Source organism: Chionomys nivalis, chromosome 7 (genome assembly GCF_950005125.1).
Source record: "Chionomys nivalis chromosome 7, mChiNiv1.1, whole genome shotgun sequence".
In the NCBI taxonomy this organism is placed as follows: Eukaryota; Metazoa; Chordata; class Mammalia; order Rodentia; family Cricetidae; genus Chionomys; species Chionomys nivalis.
The window spans coordinates 80,260,438-80,280,682 of NC_080092.1; the positions used below are offsets into that span (position 1 = coordinate 80,260,438).

At 50.5% G+C, this 20,245-nt stretch overlaps 1 protein-coding gene across 3 annotated transcripts; it reads right to left on the minus strand.

The window, feature by feature from the left end:
- Positions 1–4,204: 4,204 nt before the first annotated feature.
- On the minus strand, positions 4,205–12,756 carry Hap1 (huntingtin associated protein 1). Of its 3 annotated transcripts, none has more exons than XM_057776562.1 (12): positions 12,131–12,756; positions 11,093–11,169; positions 10,638–10,754; positions 10,345–10,523; positions 10,043–10,142; positions 9,899–9,965; positions 8,512–8,642; positions 8,105–8,167; positions 7,694–7,828; positions 7,486–7,577; positions 5,961–6,346; positions 4,205–4,886 (listed from the first exon to the last, which is right to left on the minus strand). In XM_057776562.1, the coding sequence occupies exons 1-12, from the start codon at positions 12,519–12,521 to the stop codon at positions 4,840–4,842; spliced, it is 1,785 nt and encodes a 594-aa protein (XP_057632545.1). In that variant the 5' UTR covers positions 12,522–12,756; the 3' UTR covers positions 4,205–4,839. The 3 variants fall into 3 exon arrangements, with proteins under 3 accessions (XP_057632545.1, XP_057632546.1, XP_057632544.1); XM_057776563.1 differs by having other exon boundaries at positions 4,205–6,346; positions 12,131–12,269; positions 12,504–12,754; XM_057776561.1 differs by having other exon boundaries at positions 4,205–6,346.
- Between the last annotated feature and the right edge of the window lie 7,489 nt (positions 12,757–20,245).

Below are 20,245 nucleotides of genomic sequence, written 5' to 3' on the forward strand. Positions count from 1 at the left end.
ATTTATTTATTTTGCATACAATATTCTGTCTGTGTGTGTTTGCCGACCAGAAGAGGTCAGCAGACCTCGTTACAGATGGTTGTGAGCCACCATGTGGTTGCCAGGAATTGAACTCACGATCTTTGGAAGAGCAGGCAATGCTCTTAACTACTGAGCCATCTTTCCAGCCCCCTCTTACAACTTAAATTAACCCAAAATTATATTAACCTATATTGATCACATGCCTTTTACCTCTACCCCATTCTGTGTGTCCAACTTGTTCTGTGCCTGGCTGGCATCGCTCACACACCTATTCTCTCCTATTTCTTCTCTTTTTGCCTGGAAGTCCCACCTACACCTCCTGCCTAGCTCTTGGCCACTCAGCTCTTTATTAAACCAACCACAGCAATATATATTCACACGGCATACAAATATGCCACAACAATTTTCAAAGACAAAAACTGTTCTTTTTGTTTGCTTTGTTTGGAATGGGGTCTTATACAACCCAAACTGACTTCAAACCATACAGGTGCTTTATGGTGCTGGAGATGGAGTCCAGGGCTTCGAAGCACTCTGCCACCTGAACTACAGAGGTCATAGTGACCTATTGTATTTCCTCAGATTTCTTCCATCCTGAAGAGAAGACCAAGAAGACAGACAGGAAGGAAGGAAGGGAGGGAGGGAGGGAGGGAGGGAGGGAGGGAGGAAGGAAGGAAGGAAGGAAGGAAGGAAGGAAGGAAGGAAGGAAGGAAGGAAAAGACTCAGGAAGTAAATAACTGAGAAGCCTCAGGAAGTTCCTGAAACTGAACAAACACACAAGGTTCCTCCCTCCCAAGGTTGTATAACCAATAAGAAGCTCTAAGGTGAATCAGTCCAACTGAGGCTGGAAAAGGCTGACCTGCTGAGCTGCCTGGAAGACAGCTCTGACCTGTGGAGCTGCCTCCAAGTTGTTCACTGAATTTCAAGGTTCTCATGAGTCACTGTCCTTGGGTGGGTTTCCGGTGATGCAGCTGCCCTGAGTCATGCATGTTCCTGTAAGTAGCCCCTCACTCATACTCCTGTAAGTAACTCTGATAAATTCACGGGGTCACCAAATTCAATTTCAGCAGTATTGCCACTTTGTTCCTTGTCTGGAATAAACAGACGTTTGTGTCACATCTCCTTAGGAAAAGTTAGCTGGAGCAAGGCAATGTAATTCAGTTGGTGGAGTGTTTATCTAACACACACATAGCCCTGGCTTCAGTCCCCACCACCCTATAAAATGGGCAGAGTGGTATACACATATAATCCCAGCACTGGGGAGACAGGCAGGAGGGTCAGAAGCTGAAGGTCGTTCTTGACTACATGTGGAGTTTGAGCCTACAAGAGACTCAGTCTTAAAAAAAAAAGTTTCAAATAAATATAAAATTATAGCACTTGGGGGACTGGAGAGATGGCTCAGAGGTTAAGAGCATTGCCTGCTCTTCCAAAGGTCATGAGTTCAATTCCCGGCAACCACGTGGTGGCTCACAACCATCTGTAATGAGGTCTGCTGCCCTCTTCTGGTCTGCAGACATACACACAGACAGAATATTGTATACATAATAAATAAATATTTTAAAAAAATTATAGCACTTGGTATATAGCTCCATGGTAGAGCACTTCCTAAGCACTTCCTGGGCCCAGTCTCCAGCACACAAAATATAAAGTTGCAGCTCTTTCTTGGCCATGTTTGGGTCTTCCTATCTGCAGGCCAAAGAACAGAGTAAACAACCATCAGAAGTTATGGTCTCTGTTTTCCATGAGGGAAAACCTCATGTCAGGGACAAGCAGGACCATGTCTGGGATTCAGGGACCTGCGAGGGGTGGGGGCTCTTGCTACTTATGGTCCATAAGTAGGAAATTCAAGCAAACTGACAAAGGCAGCAAGACCAAGGTTCACATCACTCAGAAGTGCAGAACTAGGTCAGGTCACCAGGAAGGTACGGTGGACCGGCCAAAGGGTTCCTGGGGAGGAGATGGCAGAGTAATAGAGGAAGGACAGGACAGCTACTAGGGTTCATGAGAGTGATGACCACAGTTTATTCCATTCTATACCGTTTATCTTCTGGTTGTCTTTTGTTTTTGTTTTTTTGAGATAAGGTCTCACCATACACCTCCGGCTGGCCTACAACTTGCTGTGTACAACAGGCTGACCTCCACCTCACAGAGATCCACCTGTCATTGCCTCTCAAGTGGCGGGATTAAAGGCCTGAGCCACTACACCCAGCAAGTAATTACATTTATTTATGTATGTATACATATGTGTTTGTGTTCATGTGCATAGATATGCCACAGTATGAATGAGATTTGGTTTTTTATTTTATTCTGTGTGTGTATGTGTGGTGCATGTGTGTGTGTGTATATATGCAGGTGTATGCACCTGTACATATACTCAGAGGCCAGAGGAGGATGTTGGGTGTCCATATGTCTGCTTTAAGCCTATGAGGCAGGGCCTCTCAAGTAAGCTCCATTCTCCACTCTCCATTGTGCTGGGAACTCAGGGAACTCGGGTCCTCAGGCTTGCAAACATAGCAAGCACTCTTACCCACTGAGCCATCTCTCTAGCCTCTGCTGGATTGTTTTTGTTGGAGATAAAGTCATATTATGAGAACCCAGGTTGGTCTTGAACTCCCGATTCACCTGTTTCTGCCTCCCAGGGCTGAAATACAGCTGGGTACCACTGTCCCTGAGACTTCTCTTTAAGAGACTCAGCTAGTGTATATATATATATTGTAAAAATGTATGTATACAGTGTTCTGCCTGCATATATGCTTGTAGGCCAGAAGAGGGCACCAGATCTCATTGCTGATGGTTGTGAGCCACCATGTGGTTGCTGGGAATTGAACTCAGGACCTTTGGAAGAGCAGGCAGTGCTCTTAACCACTGTGCCATCTCTCCGGCCCCTCCCCCACCCCAGCGAGTATCTTAAAGTAATGAATGCCAGCTGTGTACAGCAGTGTGCGTCTTTATCCCACCACTTGAGAGACAACTGAATCTTTGTAGGTTTGGAGCCAGTCTGATCTACATATGGAGTTCCAGGCCAGCCATAGTTTCAAAAAGAAGGTGTTTACCCTAAAGCACTATGAATTTTAAGTAGACAATTTTGTCTTTCAGGACTTGTAGCTAAGAATTTTCCCAACTTTCACAGGTCACTTGGAACTTTGTTTTGTTTATTGAGACAGGGTTTCTCTGTGTAGCCCTGGCTGTCCTGGTACTAGTTCTGTAGTTCCAGGCTGACCTCAAACTCAAGAGATCTGCCTGCCTCTGCTTCCTGAGTGTTGGGATTAAAGATGTGTTTCATCATGCGTGGCATAAACTTGGACTTTTGAGTACCGTCAACTGTTAAAGATTGTGGTATTATGGGCTGGAGAGATGGCTCAGCAGTTAAGAGCACTGACTGCTCTTCCAGAGGTCCTGAGTTCAATTCCCAGCAACCACATGGTGGCTCAAACCTCCTATAATGAGATCTGGTACCCTCATCTGGCCTACAGGCAGGATACTGTATAAATAAATAAATACATCTTTTAAAAAAAAGATTGTGGTATTCTTGGAGACAGACTGAACATATCAATTAACTGATACGAGTCTTTTTGAAATCGTGAGTGGATTATTATTGTTTGGATATAAAGAATTGTCCCCAAAAGGCTCCCAAGTTGAGAGTTCAATCCTTAGCTGGTAGACCATGATTCTCCTGTCTCAAATGTCTCCAGATTTGCTTCCTGTTACTTCCCCTCTCCCTAAGACTATTTCCTGGGGTATTTCCAAGATGAGCTACAAATTCCTGTTCCAGGTTTAGGGGGTTTGACCTAAACTAGACGGCAACTCTCCTCCTACTTTATTCCTTTAACTAAAGCACAGTGACAGAGACCTCAGGGCAGTCAGGATCAGGAAAGGGAGAATGGCCAGCTTCAAAGACCTGTGTTCAAGCTCAGCACTATAACCAGCTGTTAGACCCCTGGATCACTGAACCCATCTGGGCCTCAGTTTCGCCATCTGACAAATGCACATGACGTCACCCGACACTACCCAGCAGTTTGTCATATGCACTTATACTTAATAAGAGTCCCTGGCATGTCATTCAGTATCAATCCATCTTTTCTCCATGGCTCTGCTCCCCAAAAGTGCACATGCGTGTACATGTGGCGTGCCCACACACACACACCATGATTCCCGAGAAACACGACTGAGACAGGTCAGATTGCTCACAAGTTCTTTATTTCCACGTGGGCACAAACCGCTACAAAGGCTGACAAGCTCTAAGACTATGGAGCACTGCAGGAGCAGGGCAGGCACTGGGGTCGCAGCTACGCATGAGCAAAGATGTCGGGAAGGGCAGAACTCTAGAGGGAAACTCACAGGCCACGGGAGACCGAGACGCCACAGGGAGGAGGGACCCCTCCGCCACCCCCACTCAGATACACTTCACATTACACAATAGAAACACAGGAAGAACGAAGGATAGCAAAAAAGAATCAGGTTCCAAAAGCCAACCAGGATTGGGGAGGTCCCTGTATGTGAGCGGTTCAAGGGATAGAGAGGGTCCTCCCAGTAACTGCCTACCCTAGGGACCTGGGCCCCCACCCTGACCACTCACACCCGTCTCAGAGCTGGGTCTGGTAGCCAGACAGTCTCCCCGCAGGCTGCTTCCACCCCGGGGGCCCCAGCAGCCACAACTTTGGCACCAGTTTCGGAATGAGGAACTAGGGTTCTTTCAGCCTGCCTCAGAAGAGAGCAGAAGCTTGGGCCAGGATAGAGAAAGGCGTGCCTACAAACACGAGGTCCTGTTTCCAAGGAAGGGAAGGAAGGGAGGGACTTAGCCAGGCAGCAGAAGAAGGGGTCTCAAGCGGTCTGTGGGGCCTCTGCAGGCTGCTGGGAAACAGCAAAGCCTGGAAGAGAAGCGGGTGGACGTGAACCAGGAGCCTGACCCACTGCAGACATGGTCGGCCGTGTCAGGAGACACCACTGACGGTTATTCAGGTTTCCCATTGTCAGTCACAGAAGTGCTGGCTCTATTTACACCGGCACACTCTCACTGTGCCTCTTCCAGCGATGTTTCACCCACTGGTGCCCCCTGCCCCCAAAAACCAAGAGTGACATCGAGCCGGCGTGAAAGGGGGCTGCCTACAAGTTATAGACTTCAGGTGGTGCGCAGAAGGAGCCGGCATAGCAGCAAGACCAGACCAGGGTTTCACTACCCATAGGCAGACACAGGCTCAGGTCTGCGCCTAGCTGTGTGGCCTTGGACAAGTCAGCTCAGCTCTCTCAACTTCAGGGTCCTCTTCTAAGAAATGGTGCAGGATCAAATCTACCGACCCACGTGTGTGTGTGTGGGTGTGTGTGTGTGTACCAAAAGAGCCTTCAGGGAAAAAACCCAAGTGCCAAATCACCTAAACTCACTGACAGCTCCTCATAGGCCAGGCCTAAAAAGCCTGCCCTCAGAGCATGTAACTCCCCAAATCCAGGGTTTCTCCTCCTCTCTGGCACTGGGAGAATTAGTGATACTGTCCTCCAGCGTCCTGGGTCTGACCCTGGACTGCTGCTCCAAGATCCCGCCCCTCCCCCACGTTTGTTTGCTGCAGGGCCGGAGAGTCTTGGGGGGGATAGAGAAATTACGGATGGGGATAAGGGGAAGGGTGAGCAGAGATAGGAAGCTGAGGTACAAAGGGGGCACACAGTCCCAGTCCTGATCCTCAGTTCAGCGCCCCCAGGAAGAAGGTGGATGGAAGCTGGACTCGTAAGCAAATTCCACACAAGTGAGAACTAAGGCAACAATTCTACCAAGGGGACCTGGAGGTGCCTGTGTAAATAGTAGGCAAAGTCCATGCAAATCAGCACACTGAGCGGGACCAAACTGAGGTACAGTGAGCATTTGGGGGGCTCACCTACCCTCACCTCTCACAAGGTTGATGGCCGGAAGCTCGACCCACTGGCAGGAGGGTGTCCTCTGTGGGAGCACTCACCTTTTGGGACCACCTTCTGCTTCTGCTGCCGCTTGGAATGGGCATCCTGCCAGTTGGTCAGCTGCCGGAGGACGTACTTCATGTCCAGGCGGGAAGGGCCCAGGCCACTGGCCTGCAGGGCGGAGGCCACCACATTCATCCTTGTGGCCTCGTCCACCTCTGGTTCCACTTCCTCCCAGGCCTCGGTCTCCTCAGACACCCGGTCTGCCTCGTCCGCCAGCCCTTCCTCGGCCGTCCCCACCTCTTCTATGGCCCCCAGGTCCTCCTCAGGCACCAGCTCCTCTGGAGCCTCGAAATCTTCAGGTGGCTTGAGATCTTGCGGCGGTGGGGGTGGTGGCACCGCCCCCTGCTCCTGCTCTCGCTCCTCCTTGCAGCGGATGTCACATCTAGGCAGGGACATGTGAGGGTTTTCCCACACCTGTCAGCCATGCTGGAGTTCCTGGCCCTTACTCCTCTCCCTCCAATCAGGGGCTTCTGAGGAGGACATCCCAACCTGACCCCTACCCCTTAGCTCTCTGAGTTCTACAGACCCTCAAGGTCCTCCCCAGCTCTGTCCCAGCCAGGAGTGAGGGGAAGGAGAATCATCCTCAATGTACCCAGTACCCAGCCCGTGCCACTTAGCAAGAAGAAGCAGGGTCATCAATACCAAACAGGTTCCATCTCTTGTCCACTTCCCACCCTCCTGTTTAGAAAAGAGCAATGGGGATATTTCGACCCAGGGCCAGTTGTCATAGAAACGAATTCACATGGGTCAGTTGACTTGCCCAACCAAGGACACAAAGGAGCCCCAGGTGTCAAGGGCTGGTCCATTCATCTCTCAGGCCACGGTCAGGTGAAGGAAAGAAAAGCCTTGGCCTCTACATAGAGTAGCCTAAATCAAAGTGGCCACCTAGGTGTCGTCTGAATGGAAAGGACAGCCTATTTCCAAAACAACTTTCAGATGAGTAGCCCCAGGACACGCCTTCGCAGAGTTTCCTGGTCACAGAACCAGCATTCTGCTGTTGTCTGGCTGCTGCAATGTGAAGACAGATGATGGGGAGCCCTTAGCCAGGTTACCCCAGGTTTTATGTCTCCCCCACAGCCACCCTGTAAGCCCTTAACAGAGAGTAGGGCCTTCAGTGGACTGAGGAAGCTCACGTTGCAAAGTTCCTGGGGCACAAACATATTGAAAGGTCACAGGAAGCCAGGCGTGGAGGGACATTAAATCTCAGTACTGGGAAGGCAGAGGCAGGCAGATCTCGAAGTTCAAGGCCAGCCTGGTCTATGGTGTGAGTTCCAGGACACCCAGGGATACACAGAAAAACACGGTCTCAAAAGGACAAAAGAAAGAAGTCTCCGGTAGAAATGACCAATCCAACACAGAGTCCAAAGAGGGAGGGGCTAGGCAGTGTGAGTGGAGCAGGATGAATACCCAAAGAGAGGTCAGAGCATGAGGGTCAACCATGCCCCACTCAGAGAAAGTAGTTGCCACTGGGTGAACAAAGTGAGCAGAGCTGAAGCAAGCCCGAGGATCCCAGTCACATACCTCTCCATGAAATAGGCAGGGTCAGTGATGATCTTCCTTAGAGAAGTGCGGAGCTCCTCAGCCAGCGTTTCTGGGAAACTAGGAAGCGCGTCCTATAACAGAGATGAGTGGAGCCGTTCCACCCCCACACTCACAGGGAAAAATCTGAGGGCAGAAACCAGGCAGCAGCAGGTCTGGTTTGATCGCGAGATCAAAGGGACATCCTCACCAGAGGCACACTGTATCCATAGTGGGCGACAGAAGTCGTGGGCACCGAGGAACGCTGGCGCTGGTTCTTCCCATCCTCCTGGCGATCGCGAAACCTGCTCCCATAATCCTGCACGTGGGAGCCCGCGCGAAAGCTCTGCGAGGATCCAGGGGTCCCCAGTCAGACACTCCGCCTGCTCTCGCCTTAGCGCCCCGCCCCCGCTTCCCGGCACACCCCCCCCCCCCACGCTCTGAATCCAAACAGTGAGATTCAGGGTAACCCTGAACAAGACCCATTTGGGTCTCAAATGAGCTGCTACCCGCTGAGCCACAAGCCAGTCAGGGTGGGTGGCAGAAAGGTTCTGTCTTCTGTGGAGATTCAAGCAATCCCCAGGGGCCTGCATCCCTGATCAGGGGACACATGGAACCTCACCTCTGGGTGGACTCCCTTCTCCAAAGCCAGCTGCTGCTGCAGTTTCTCTGTCTGGGCTCCATACTGGAAGCAATAAGGATGTATGAGACCCCACAAGACCTCCCACTCCCGGGCTTCCTGCCCAAACAGGCGTCCCACATCAGAGTCTTTGACAGTCCTTTTAGGAGGAGGTCACATGGGACGGGCGTCCTAAAGTGCAGGTCATTCAGCTTGGCACCGGGAAGAGTTGTGGGATCCCGTGGACTCGGCTAGGGACATGACTGGGCAAGATGAATGGCTCTCTAACTAACCTCTGCTAACTCTGATGCCCACACAGGTTAGACCTCTGGGCCTGGCAGAGCAGGGGGAGGAGGCTGGGGTCCCATGCAGCCTCGATAAGGGAGAGGGGCTCCCAAGGTGCAGCTTACCGACTGACAACGCTGTTGTAGCTTGGTGATCTCAGCCTGCAGCTGGGTGATCTCCTTCTGCTGCCGCTCATAGCCCTCCAACCTCAGGACCAGCACCTCCGAGAGCTCTGCCATCTGCTGGCTGGCTTCAGCTACAGGACAAGCACAGATCAGCCTCGGCTCTGGCCCGCCCCTCGGGGGTCAGAGGGGGCTTTGACATTCTTTGTTCAGGTCTTCTTGTCCAGGAACAGCTTATCAACACACAGATCCCAGCCCATACCAAGCTCCGGGACAGTGGAGACAGTCAACTGGGAAAAGGAACTCAGGATATCAGATAGTACGGGCTAAGATAGAACCAATGTGTGTGTGTGTGGGGGGGGGACACAGCAGTAGAGAAAATGACGTCATAGGTGGAAGGACCATCAACCTGTGCTGCAAAGCCTGGGAAGGGTTCTGGAAGGAGCCACCGACTAAGTAAGCCCCACCATACAAAGAGGAAGCTGGAGAGTGTGGGCAGCAAGAGATGCTGGGGTAGTGAGCAGAGGACCTTATCACACAGGTGGGGGGAGGGGTCGAGATTATCATTTGACCAATGGGAAGACGGAACCTGATTCGGTTTCAGAAAACTCATCCAGGCTGTAGGAAAAGGGGCCTGGATGGGCAGAGAGACCCTATTGTGCATTATGAGATGTCAGGGGCTAGAGACATTGAGACTTGAGAGCCGTGGAATGCAGGGGGAAGGAAGGCCAGGGATGACGTGGGCAAACAGCAGAAGCAGACAGCTACCCTTCTGAGTCTGCATCTCAGCAAGTAGACTTGAGGGCCTGGGGACGGACCAAGCCCAGGCTGGTGCTGGGCACAGCTCAGACCCAATATGTGACTTTGAACGCCTCCAGCCCTAAATGTCCAGACTCTGGCAGCTGCTGGCTCTCTCCCTGCTGTCCCATCCATCTTCCCAGCTTGTATTGTCCCAAATAATAGACTTTAAGGACCCCTGTGGCTTCTGCCGATCTCTCTACACAAAGCACTTCCTCAGCTCAGCTCATTCTCTCTCTCTCTCTCTCTCTCTCTCTCTCTGTGTGTGTGTGTGTGTGTGTGTTTGTGTGTCTCTCTCTCTTCAAAGTCTTCAACATCTGACTCTGCTCTGACTGCTGAGCGCTGGGATTACAGGTGTGCACCGCCACGCTCGGTGACCTCATAAAGCCTGAGATGACGGGTCAGCAAGCCACGGTCATTAATCCTCATTCTAAAGAGGAACGTTCAGAAAAGCCAAGGAATCTGTCTGTACTTACACAGCTGCAAAGTCCCAGAGCCGAGACCTCAGCTCAGCTCTCCAGTCTCCAAACCCTGAATTCTTCCCACCACCCCTCCAGGCCCGTGCTCCATCCCGAATTACAGCGCCACGTACAAAACTGCTCCACGCATTCCAGGATGAGCATCTGCTCCTCGTCTTCCAGGTTGTCAAGGTGAGAGGCCTGGAGGAAGGGAAAGAGGAAGGGGCCAGGCTGTCACCACCCCCAGCCAAAGGGCGTGCCTTCCTCCCTGTCCTCACCTCCTCTCGCAGGTGGTCATTCTCCTTCTCCAGTCGCCTCAACTTCTGCTGCAGAGCTTCCAGCTGTGGGCAGCGGTGCTGTGACTCCATCTTAGGGGGCCTGGCAACAGGGCGACGAGGGTCAGCATGGGGTGGAGGGTGGTGGATCCCAGGAACCATGGCTTCCCCATAGTGGATAAGGGTGGCAGTGTCAGCAAGTTCCAACAGCTCTCCTGGCAGGCTCACTACCCACGTCCCTGCTCACAAATGAACAACTGAAGCTCAGAGAAGGGATGGTCCAGGCACAAAGGCAGGACACGTACGGCTTGGGGGCACCGTAAGGATGATCATGCTGTTGGTCTTGATCCCGCTGTCCTTCGTGCTCCTCCTCTTCCCCCTCTTCCTCTTCTTCCTCCTCTTCATCCTCCTCCTCGTCGTCGGAGTCCGAGTAGAGCTGAAGGAGGTCATCTCGCAGGTTCACCTGCTTCCGGAGATGCAAAATCTAGGGGAGGAGAGAGAAGCCACTGGAGGGTGAGCACGAAGGCATATAACAGGTGCTAGTTTGGGGAAGGGAACACACTGACCCCTGCCCTTCTCCCTTAGGTGCCCAAATTACCTCCTCCCTGGCTGAGCCCAGCATGGTTTCCAGCTTGTTATTCTCCTCCATCAAAGCACTGTTCTGTTTCACCAGGGACTGGCCAATGCGAGCAGCTGTGTTCAGGTCCCGTTCTTTCTGCAAAAGGAGAGCCAGCCATTCATACTTTCCCAGTTTCTGGGACCTCCCAAACAGGAGGGAGGAACCAGGGCTAGGACACAGGAAGAAAGCTTCCCCAACACCCAGTAGTCCAGGTACTAGATCACAGACTACTAACCAATTCTGGGGTCTGACTCGATTTCCCATCATGGGGTAAAGAATAAGATCAGTCCAGATTGCCCCCCTGGAAGCTAATGCATTCCTGGAGATGGGTCCTCAAGTTGGCCCCCAGGCAAGCAGAAAACAGATAAAATCCCTAAATCCTGCAGGGCAGAGTTAAAAGGAGGGCCGATCTGGGTGAGGAAGGCAGTACCCACCTCTTCCAGCAAATATAGCATCACTTTGACATCATCTTCAGTGATTTTCTTCGTGGGAGGTGGGTTAGGACACAGTGCTGCAGGAGGAAAGGCTTGCGTGGGTCAGAGAAAGGAGCCAAGGCTGCCCACAGCCCACTGCGACCCTCACACCAAAGGTCATAGAGCCAGGAGACTGAGATCCATCCGGCCCTAGCACCCTCTCTGCACAGCTCCGGATCTCAGAGCTCCTGCTTCCTCTGGAGGGGCCTGGATGCTGTAAGAGCAAAACCATCCTCTAGGTTCAGGAACTGGAATCCTAGGACCCCTGGGTCCTTGGTCCCCAGATATAGGAAGTCAGGGGAAATACAGCTTCAAACTGACGATTCATCATGCCTGACCCAATCGGCAGCGAAGCCAGCTCACTGGAGCCTCCTCGGTCATAAAAACATATGCAATTTAGTCACCTTACACCTGTTGCTTGTGACAAGAGGGCCAACGAGACTTCTTCAGCACCCAGAAGGGGGCACCAAAGCCTAAAATTGTCCCCGCCCAGAAGAGGAGGAACAGAAGCCCAGTGCCCCGCCCACTCCTCCCGCCTCAGCCCAGCTCCGGGGAAAACACGACCCAGACCCCTGCAGCCACTTAGTGGTCAAAAGCTCCCTCTCCACCCACCCACGCATGCTGGTTCCACGAGCTAGCGCAGGCTCAGAGCGCGACCAGCAGCTCCCTCCGGCAGCCCCCGCCCCTCTGCTGGCACTGCGGTAGATGGGGAGGGGGCACTGAGAGTGCGCAGATCTGCCGCAGCAACAGGCGCGAAGAGGGGGCGAGGAGCGCGCAAGCCCTGAACCTGACGCACACACAAAATTCGTGGAACCCGAAAGGGAGGAAGAGATGGGGAAAGGGAGACTAAATAGGTACCGCGGACAGAGGTCTCGCGGGGTGGTGGAAAGGTGGGAGTGAGCGCCACAAGGGGGCGGGGCTCCTGAGTCGTGGGCCCCTTCCTCCTCCCCAGAGATGCCCGAGTAGCAGCCAGTGCAGGATCCCATAGATTCAGTTTACCTTCCTGCAGCTCTCGAATAAACGCGGCGCGCTCAGGGCCCGACACGCCAGGCCTCCGGCCGATGTACGCGGCTGGCGTCTTCCAGATTCCCTCAGCTTTTCCAGTGCCCAGGCCAGTGGCCCGGGGACCATAAGGCCCCTGGAATACATAACGGGTCCATGGCGCGTCCGAATTACCGATAATCATGGACCGACAAAATCTTCCTGTCTTGGTTCGGGATCCTGGAGCTCGCTGTCCGGACCCGGTTCCCTGCGCAGGAGCAGGTTTGGGCTCCGCCGAGGGCTCCGGGGCCGGACTGGCTGCAGGTTGGGTCTCGGGGGTCCCTGCTGCTGGGTCCCCAGACCCCGTCCCTTCCCCCGCACTGTTCTGCACCTGTTCCTTGGGGCGCATCTTGACTCCGCAGTGGGCAGCCGCAGCCGAGCCTTTATAACCTGCGCCCGGAGCGGGCTCCACTGGGCTGTACCACGAGTGATGCTGGGGGACACCGAAGATCAATTAGTGCTGCCGAGGACTCAGAATCGTGCGAGAGTGCAGCAAGTGGTGATGGAAGCAGAAATAAAGAACAAGAAGAGGAAAGAAAGAGATGAGCGAGTGCCAAATTGGTTCTGCAGGATCGAGTTCACGGTGAAAGGCTTTTGTCCCCCTTCCATCTTCTGATAATGGTTCTGTCCAAAGCCGCCGCTTTCCCTGGACTTGGGCTGAGGGACCCCGAGCTTCTTGTCTAGAAGCAGCCCCCCCTCCCCGCCCCCACCCCGTGCGCTCCCGCCCCCCGGACTTCCAGCTTGTGCCTTTTCTGTTGTCATACACAACGTTGTATAAAGGCCGAGGTGACTTGCGAGGCGGGGCAGTACGCCTGTGTCTTCCCAGGTGGATTAAGCGAGAAATGCAAACTCCTCCAATATGGTTTTCAACGTGTTGCGTGTCACCCACAGGTCCTCGCGCGCTCACACTCCCGCACTCGCCCCTGGACGTCTTCCATCTTAGGGCATTCACTCCTGGTTCTTTATTTCCAACCCTAATTCGCAGGGCCTGCCATCCTTGTTCTTCAGACTTTCCAGAAACGGCATCTTCTGAGGAGATCCCGCTTAAATGTTTTGCTGTGACCGCTCTTCCAGGACCTCTCGCCACCTACGCCCCCCACCCCTCTCCCCAAAGCATCCATCATCCCGAGGTCTGAAAGGACCGATGTCAGTCAAGACCCGTCCTCTTCAGCCCACGGATGGTGTGCTCCCCAAAAAACTGGATACCTTAGAAGGCTGCTCTAAGGCCAGAATGAAGTGGGGTAATGGTGGGAGCCAAGCAGGGCAGTAGCCATTTCTATGCGTTTAGACTGGAAGACAGGCTAAAAGGAAATGGGTGGCTTGTAGATTAAGGTCTCAAAATCATTTTTGATGTCCTCCATTCTTCTCCACCGTCCTCTAGTTGCCAAGCCTACTGACTTTACCTCGTGTGTGTGTGTGTGTGTGTGTGTGTGTGTGTGTGTGTATGCCTCCCGAGTGCTGGCCCACCGCGTCCAGATTATTTTAAGTTTTTGTATGTGGTGTATGAACGTGTCCATATCTGTGGGCGGAAATCAGTGGTCAACAGTAGGTGTTGCCTATCGTTTTCCACCTCATTTTTTGACACAAGGTCTCTCACTGAAGCTTTGACTAGACTGTCTAGCTAGTGTGCCCCAGGCATCCACTTAACTTTCCACCCTCAACCCTGGGGTTTATAGACAGGTATCTTCCTGTGGGTGCCAACGATCCAAACACAGGCCCTTGTGCTTACACAATAGTTTGCCTTTGAGCCATCTCCCCAGCTCCCTATAGATTGTCTTGTTTTGTGTGTATGGCTGTTTTGCCTGCTTGTAGTCTGTGTACCACTTGCATGCCTGCTGTCCACAGATGCCAGAAGAGGGCATCAGATCCCCCTAGAACTGGAATTACAGATGGCTGTGACCTGGGTGGAGAAACCCAGGTCCTATAGAAGAGCAGCCTGGACTCTCAACCAGAGTCATCTCCTCAGCTGCTCTTCATTTTCTTTTGGATTTGAGAGAGGGTCTCACTGTGTTGTCTAGGTTAGCTTAAAATTCACTATGTGGGTCTGGAGAAATGGCTCAGCAGTTAAGAGCACCCGGCTGCTCTTCAAGAGGATCTGGGTTCAATTCCCAGCACCCACATAGCAGCTCACAACTGTCTGTAACTCCAATGCCAGGGAATCCTTCACATCAATGTACATAAAATAAATTTAAATAAATTATTTTTAAAATTCACTATGTTTGCTCAGCAAAATTCTTCAAAGACCTCGAAAGAACGGTACTCAACTTCATTTGGAAAAGCAAAAAACCCAGGATAGCCAAAACAATCCTGGCCAATAAAAGAACTTCTGGAGGCATCACAATCCCTGACTTCAAACTCTGCTACAGAGCTACAGTACTGAAAACAGCCTGGTACTGGCATAAGAACAGACAGGAGGACCAATGGAACCGAATAGAAGACCCAGATATCAATCCACACATCTTCGAACACCTGATATTTGATAAAGAAGCAAAAAATATCAAATGGAAAAAAGAAAGCATATTTAACAAGTGGTGCTGGCATAACTGGATATCAACATGTAGAAAATGAAATAGACCCATATTATCACCATGCACAAAACTCAAGTCCAAATATAAAGCCAGCCACACTGAACCTTATAGAAAAGAAAGTGGGAAGTACACTTGAACACATTGGCACAGGGAACCACTTCCTAAATATAACCCCAGTAGCACAGACATTGAGAGAAACAATTAATAAATGGGACTTTCTGAAATTGAAAATCTTCTGTAAATCAAAAAACATGGTCAACAAGACAAAATGACAGCCTACAGAATGGGAAAAGATCTTCACTAACCCCACATCAGACAGAGGTCTGATCTCCAAAATATACAAAGAACTCAAGAAACTGGACACCAAAAGAACAAATAATCCAATAAAAAAAAAAAAAACGGAGTACAGACCTAAACAGAGAATTCAACAGAGGAATCTAAAATGGCTGAAATGTTCAACATCCTTTGTCATCAGAGAAATGCAAATCAAAACAACTCTGAGATTCCATCTTACACCTGTAAGAATGGCCAAGATCAAAAACACTGATGACAACTTATGCTGGAGAGGTTGTGGGGAAAAGGGAACCCTTCTGTATTGCTGGTGGTAATGCAAGCTGGTACAAACCCTTTGAATGTCAGTGTGGCGATTTCTCAGAAAATTAGGAAACAACCTTCCTCAAGACCCAGTAATACCACTTTGGGGTATATATCCAAAGGATGCTCAATCGTGCCACAAGGACATGTGCTCAACTATGTTCATAGCAGCTTTGTTTGTCATAGCCAGAACCTGGAAACAACCTAAATGCCCCTCGATCAAAGAATGGATAAAGAAAATGTGGTACATTTACACAATGGAGTACTACACAGCAGAAAAAATAATGGCAACTTGAATTTTGCAGGCAAATGGATGGAGCTAGAAAACATCATATTGAGTGAGGTAATCCAGACCCAGAAAGACAATTATCACATGTACTCACTCATAGGTGGTTTTTAAACATAAAGTAAAGAAAGCCAGCCTACAAACCACAATCACAGAGAATTTAGACAACCATGAGGACACTAAGAGAGACTTACATAGATCTAATATACATGGGAAGTAGAAAAAGACAAGATCTCCTGAGTAAACTGGGAACATGGGAACCTTGGGGGAGGGTTGAAGGGGGAAGGGAAGAGGCAGGGAGGGGAGCAGAGAAAAATGTCAAGCTCAATAAATATCATGGGGAAAAAAACTGAAAAAAAATTCACTATGTTGCCCAGGTTGGCCTCAATTCTCCTACCTCAGACTTTCTTGAACTGGGATAATAAGCATACCCAGTTTGAATTTTCATTTTAAAAACATCTCAAATATAGCAAGTTCCAGGCCAGCCAAAGCTACAGAGCAAGACCTTAACTCAAGAAAAAACAAAACAAAATAAAACAAAAAAAATTAAGTGATTTTCAAATGTTCATCTGCTTGGCTCTTCTGTTTTCCAAGCTGAGTGTTCCTTCTCTCTTCTTAAATTGCTGTAGTATCCAACTCCCTACACTCTCCCCCCCCCCCCCCCCGCTGAAACTTCCCACACACCTGCCTTACCCCCTCCTGGATCCAGGCCCGTTCCTTCTTTTATCTCTAGTTCAGCCTTCATAATACACTTAACTAAGCTAAGGAAGTCTGGAACCCTTCCTCACAGCCATCCTTGCCCGGGCCCTAGATAAGACTGATACCTAAGGTTTTTGCCTAGCATAGAGAGAGGCTCCTAGTACCTTTGGGGTCAGGTTTCCACACAGTCTGAAACAAGAGAGACAACCCAGAAAGAATCAAAGTGCCCCTCCATCAGTATCCCATCAAGAAGTACTGGCATTCGAGTAGGTCTTTCTACTACATGATAGTGTGCATCCGCAGCCTCAGCCCTTGGGAGCTGAGACAGGTGAATTATGAGTTCAAGGTCAACCTGGACCCCGTGGCGAGTTTGAAGCCAACCTGGACTACTTAGCAAGTTTGAGGTCAGCTTAGGCTACATAAGAACATGTCTTGAAGCTGGGCAGTGGTGGCGCACGCCTTTAATCCCAGCACTTGGGAGGCAGAGGCAGGTGAATCTCTGTGAGTTCGAGACCAGCCTGGTCTACAAGAGCTAGTTCCAGGACAGGCTCCAAAGCCACAGAGAAACCCTGTCTCGAAAAACCAAAAAAAACGAAGAAGAAGAAGAAGGAGGAGGAGGAGGAGGAGGAGGAGGAGGAGGAGGAGGAGGAGGAGGAGAAGAAGAAGAAGAAGAAGAAGAAGAAGAAGAAGAAGAAGAAGAAGAAGAAGAAGAAGAAGAAGAAGAAGAAGAAGAAGAAGAAGAAGATGTCTTGATGCTGCTCCCCTCAAAACAATGTTTCCTTCTATTTCTGTTCATCCATTCATTCAACAAACATATTGAGTACCTGCTCTAACTCGTGTGTTTGTGCATGTATGGGGTGTGTATGTTTGTACGGATGCCAGAAGCTACAGGAAACACCTCTCTCTACCCACTTTACTCTTTGACACAAGGTCTCTCAATGAACCTGGAGTCTGACATTTTTCAGCTTCGCTGGCTGGCCAGCAAGCCCCAGAGATTCTCCACTCCTTAAGCCTCGTCCCCCAGCACCAGGGTTACAGGCTCATGTAGCCACGGCCAACTTTTCCCATGGACACTGAAGATCCAAACTCAGGTGGTCAAGCTTGTACAGCAAACACTCTTACCCACTGAGCCATCTCCCCGACCCTGAGTGCCAATTTTATATGCCAGGTACTGCGCTAGACTAGAGCTAAGGCAGGGAACGAGAGGCACTCCAGCTCCGCTCTCCTGAAATTTAGAGTCTAGAGGAGAGACAGATAAACAAGAAAACAAGTGAGATAGTCACGAATTTCACAAGTTCTCGGAAAGGTACAAAGAGGTATGATTAAGAGAAACAGAAAGTCCCCACTCTCAGAGGGTGGAGAAAATCAGCCGCAGAATAGTCATTTTGCATCCCAGCCCACACCTGAGCTGTCGGCGTACAAGACTCACTCAGATTCCTTCTCCCCCTCAAGAAGCCTCTCTCCCTGGGGATCAGGGCTTCTTACTCCTGTCTGGTGACTGGACCCTGCTCCCACTTCCCCTCCTAGTCACACCTCCTTTCCATATCCGTCAGCCCCCAACCCCATAGGCGTGCACCACCACCACCCAGCCCATCATCAATCTTTTTGTTTTAAGGTTTTATTTATTTATTGTGTATACAAGAGGGCGCCAGATCTCATTACAGATGGTTGTGAGCCACCATGTGGTTGCTGGGAATTGAACTCAGGACCTCTGGAAGAACAATGTTCTTAATCTCTGAGCCATCTCTCCAGCCTATCAATCTTTTAAAAGATTTTTTTGGTTTATGTGTATGTTTTACTTGCATGTACATGTACCACATGCACACCCAAGTATTCCAGAAGAGGGCATTGGATCCCCTGGAACTGGAGTTACAGATGATTGTGACCCACTATGTAGGTGCTGGGAACTGAACCCAGGTCCTCTGCAGAACAAGTGCTCTTAACCAATAACCCATCTCTCCAGCCCCCATCTACCTTTTTGGAGACAAGATCTTGTTATGTAACTCAAGCTGGCCTGGAACTTTCTATATGTGCAAGCTAGTCTCCAACTTATCCTGCCTCATCTCTCTGGGTGTATAACTTACAGGCATGTCTTAGTTACTGTCCTATTGCTGTGACAAGACATCGTGACGGAGGTGACTCTTACATGGGAACGTATTTAACTGGGGCTGGCAGAGGTTTAGTCCATTATCATCATGGCAGGAAGCAGCTGCCACTGGAGAAGCAGCTGAGAGCTTTGAGAGCTTTACATTCTGATATACACACACAGAGAGAGAAACAGAGACAGAGAGAGAGAGACTGGTCCTGGTATGGGCTTTTGTGTCCTAGTGACATACTTCCTTCCACAAGGCCACACCTCCCAATCTTTCCCAAACAGTTCACCAACTATTCGTGACTAAGCACTCAAACACATTAGCCCACTGCGGGACTTTCTCTTTACACCGGGCTGATCCCAAGTCGGTTCTACAAAGCTGTTGAGAGTGGATTGGCCAGGGTCACTACAGAGAAGACGGAAAATATAAGATTTTTTATCGTTTGATTTTATTACGTTTAGCCGTCTCAGTTTTTGCGGGTTTTGTGTCTTTTTTTATCTCATGCCTCTAAATTGTCTTCCAATCATTGCTCATCCCTGACAAACACTTAGTAAGCATTACCACAGGCATTTGGGACACACCAGTGAGCAAAGAGGACAGATCTCTGTCGTCTTAGGAGTCCCGTGCTGGGGGAGCCACAAACCATCAACAAAGAACTGAAGCCCAGGGCTCAGCCCAGTGGCAGACACCTGTAAGCGATCCCAGCATTCCAGAGGCAGAGGCAGGGAAATCAAAAGTCAAGAACAGCCTGACCTATGAGAGTGACAGCTGTCTCCAAAAAAACTAAAAGGAGATGGGGATGGGGAGTGCTGTGGAGGACACAGTGGGGGTGGGGAGTGTGTGACTCTTCCGGGGGAGGTGTGAACAAATGCCTCTTCACCCCAGATATGGCACCAAAGACAAAGCAGGGATTCTCCCCGAGTTCAGCTACCAGCGAGTTTACTGGGGACCATACAAAGTTATTTTCAAAAGTAGAGATACTGGGACAAAACCGGTCTCGCTGAACATAACGGATAATGAGGACTACTGAGAACTGAAGAACAATGGCAATGGGTTCTTGATCCTATTGCACGTAATGGCTTTGTGCGAGACCAGGTAGTTTGGATGCTCACCTTAATTGACCTGATGGAGGTGGGTGGTCCTTGGACCTCCCACAGGGCAGGGAAACCTGCTTGCTCTTTGGCCTGAGGAGGGAGGAAGACTTGATTGGGGGAGGGGGAGGGAATGGGAGGTGGTGGCGGGGAAGAGGCAGAAATCTTTAATAATTAAATAAATTAATTAATAATAATAAAAAAAAAGTAGAGATGCTCAGCCGAGTGGCACTGTCCTCGAATCCCAGAATGCAGGAGGCTGGGGTAGGACTTCCGGGAGAGCAAAACAGTATCTAAACTCCTGGCCCATCTCACCAATCCCCCTCACCAAGAACTTTTTTTCTTTTTCTTTTGGAAGACAGGGTTTCTCTGTGTAGCCCTGGCTGTCCTGGAACTCACTTTGTAGACCAGGCTGGCCTTGAACTCACAGAGATATGCCTGCCTCTGCCTCCCAAGTGCTGGGATTAAAGGCATGCGCCATCACTGCCTGGCCCTCCACAAACTTTTCATCCTCCTGCCTCAACCTCACAAGGAGCTGGGGTCACAGACATGGACCACTATTCCCCACAGTATACGTGTTTTCATTGTCAACAGAAAGCTTGAAGGTGACACACACGCTCCCAGTGTTTGCTGTGGACGGTGAGGAAGAAGAGGAGGTGGCTCTTTTGACATCTGCCCAGGCCAGCCCTCATGAGGTCACAGCTCCAGATCTCTGTCAAGCACTTCCTTCCCAGGCAGTTTCTCTATGCCTGGACACTTGCAGCTTACACTAAACACAGAAC

What these genes read in the sequence shown, in the direction of transcription:
- Hap1 (XM_057776561.1), bottom strand. Translation starts at nt 12,521, where the DNA reads ATGCGCCCCAAGGAACAGGTGCAGAACAGTGCGGGGGAAGGGACGGGG. An exon ending in TACAACAGCGTTGTCAGTCG is followed by an intron (nt 8,168 to 8,511) that starts GTAAGCTGCACC and finishes TATTGCTTCCAG; the next exon opens with TATGGAGCCCAGACAGAGAA. An exon ending in ATGGATACAGTGTGCCTCTG is followed by an intron (nt 7,578 to 7,693) that starts GTGAGGATGTCC and finishes TCTCTGTTATAG; the next exon opens with GACGCGCTTCCTAGTTTCCC.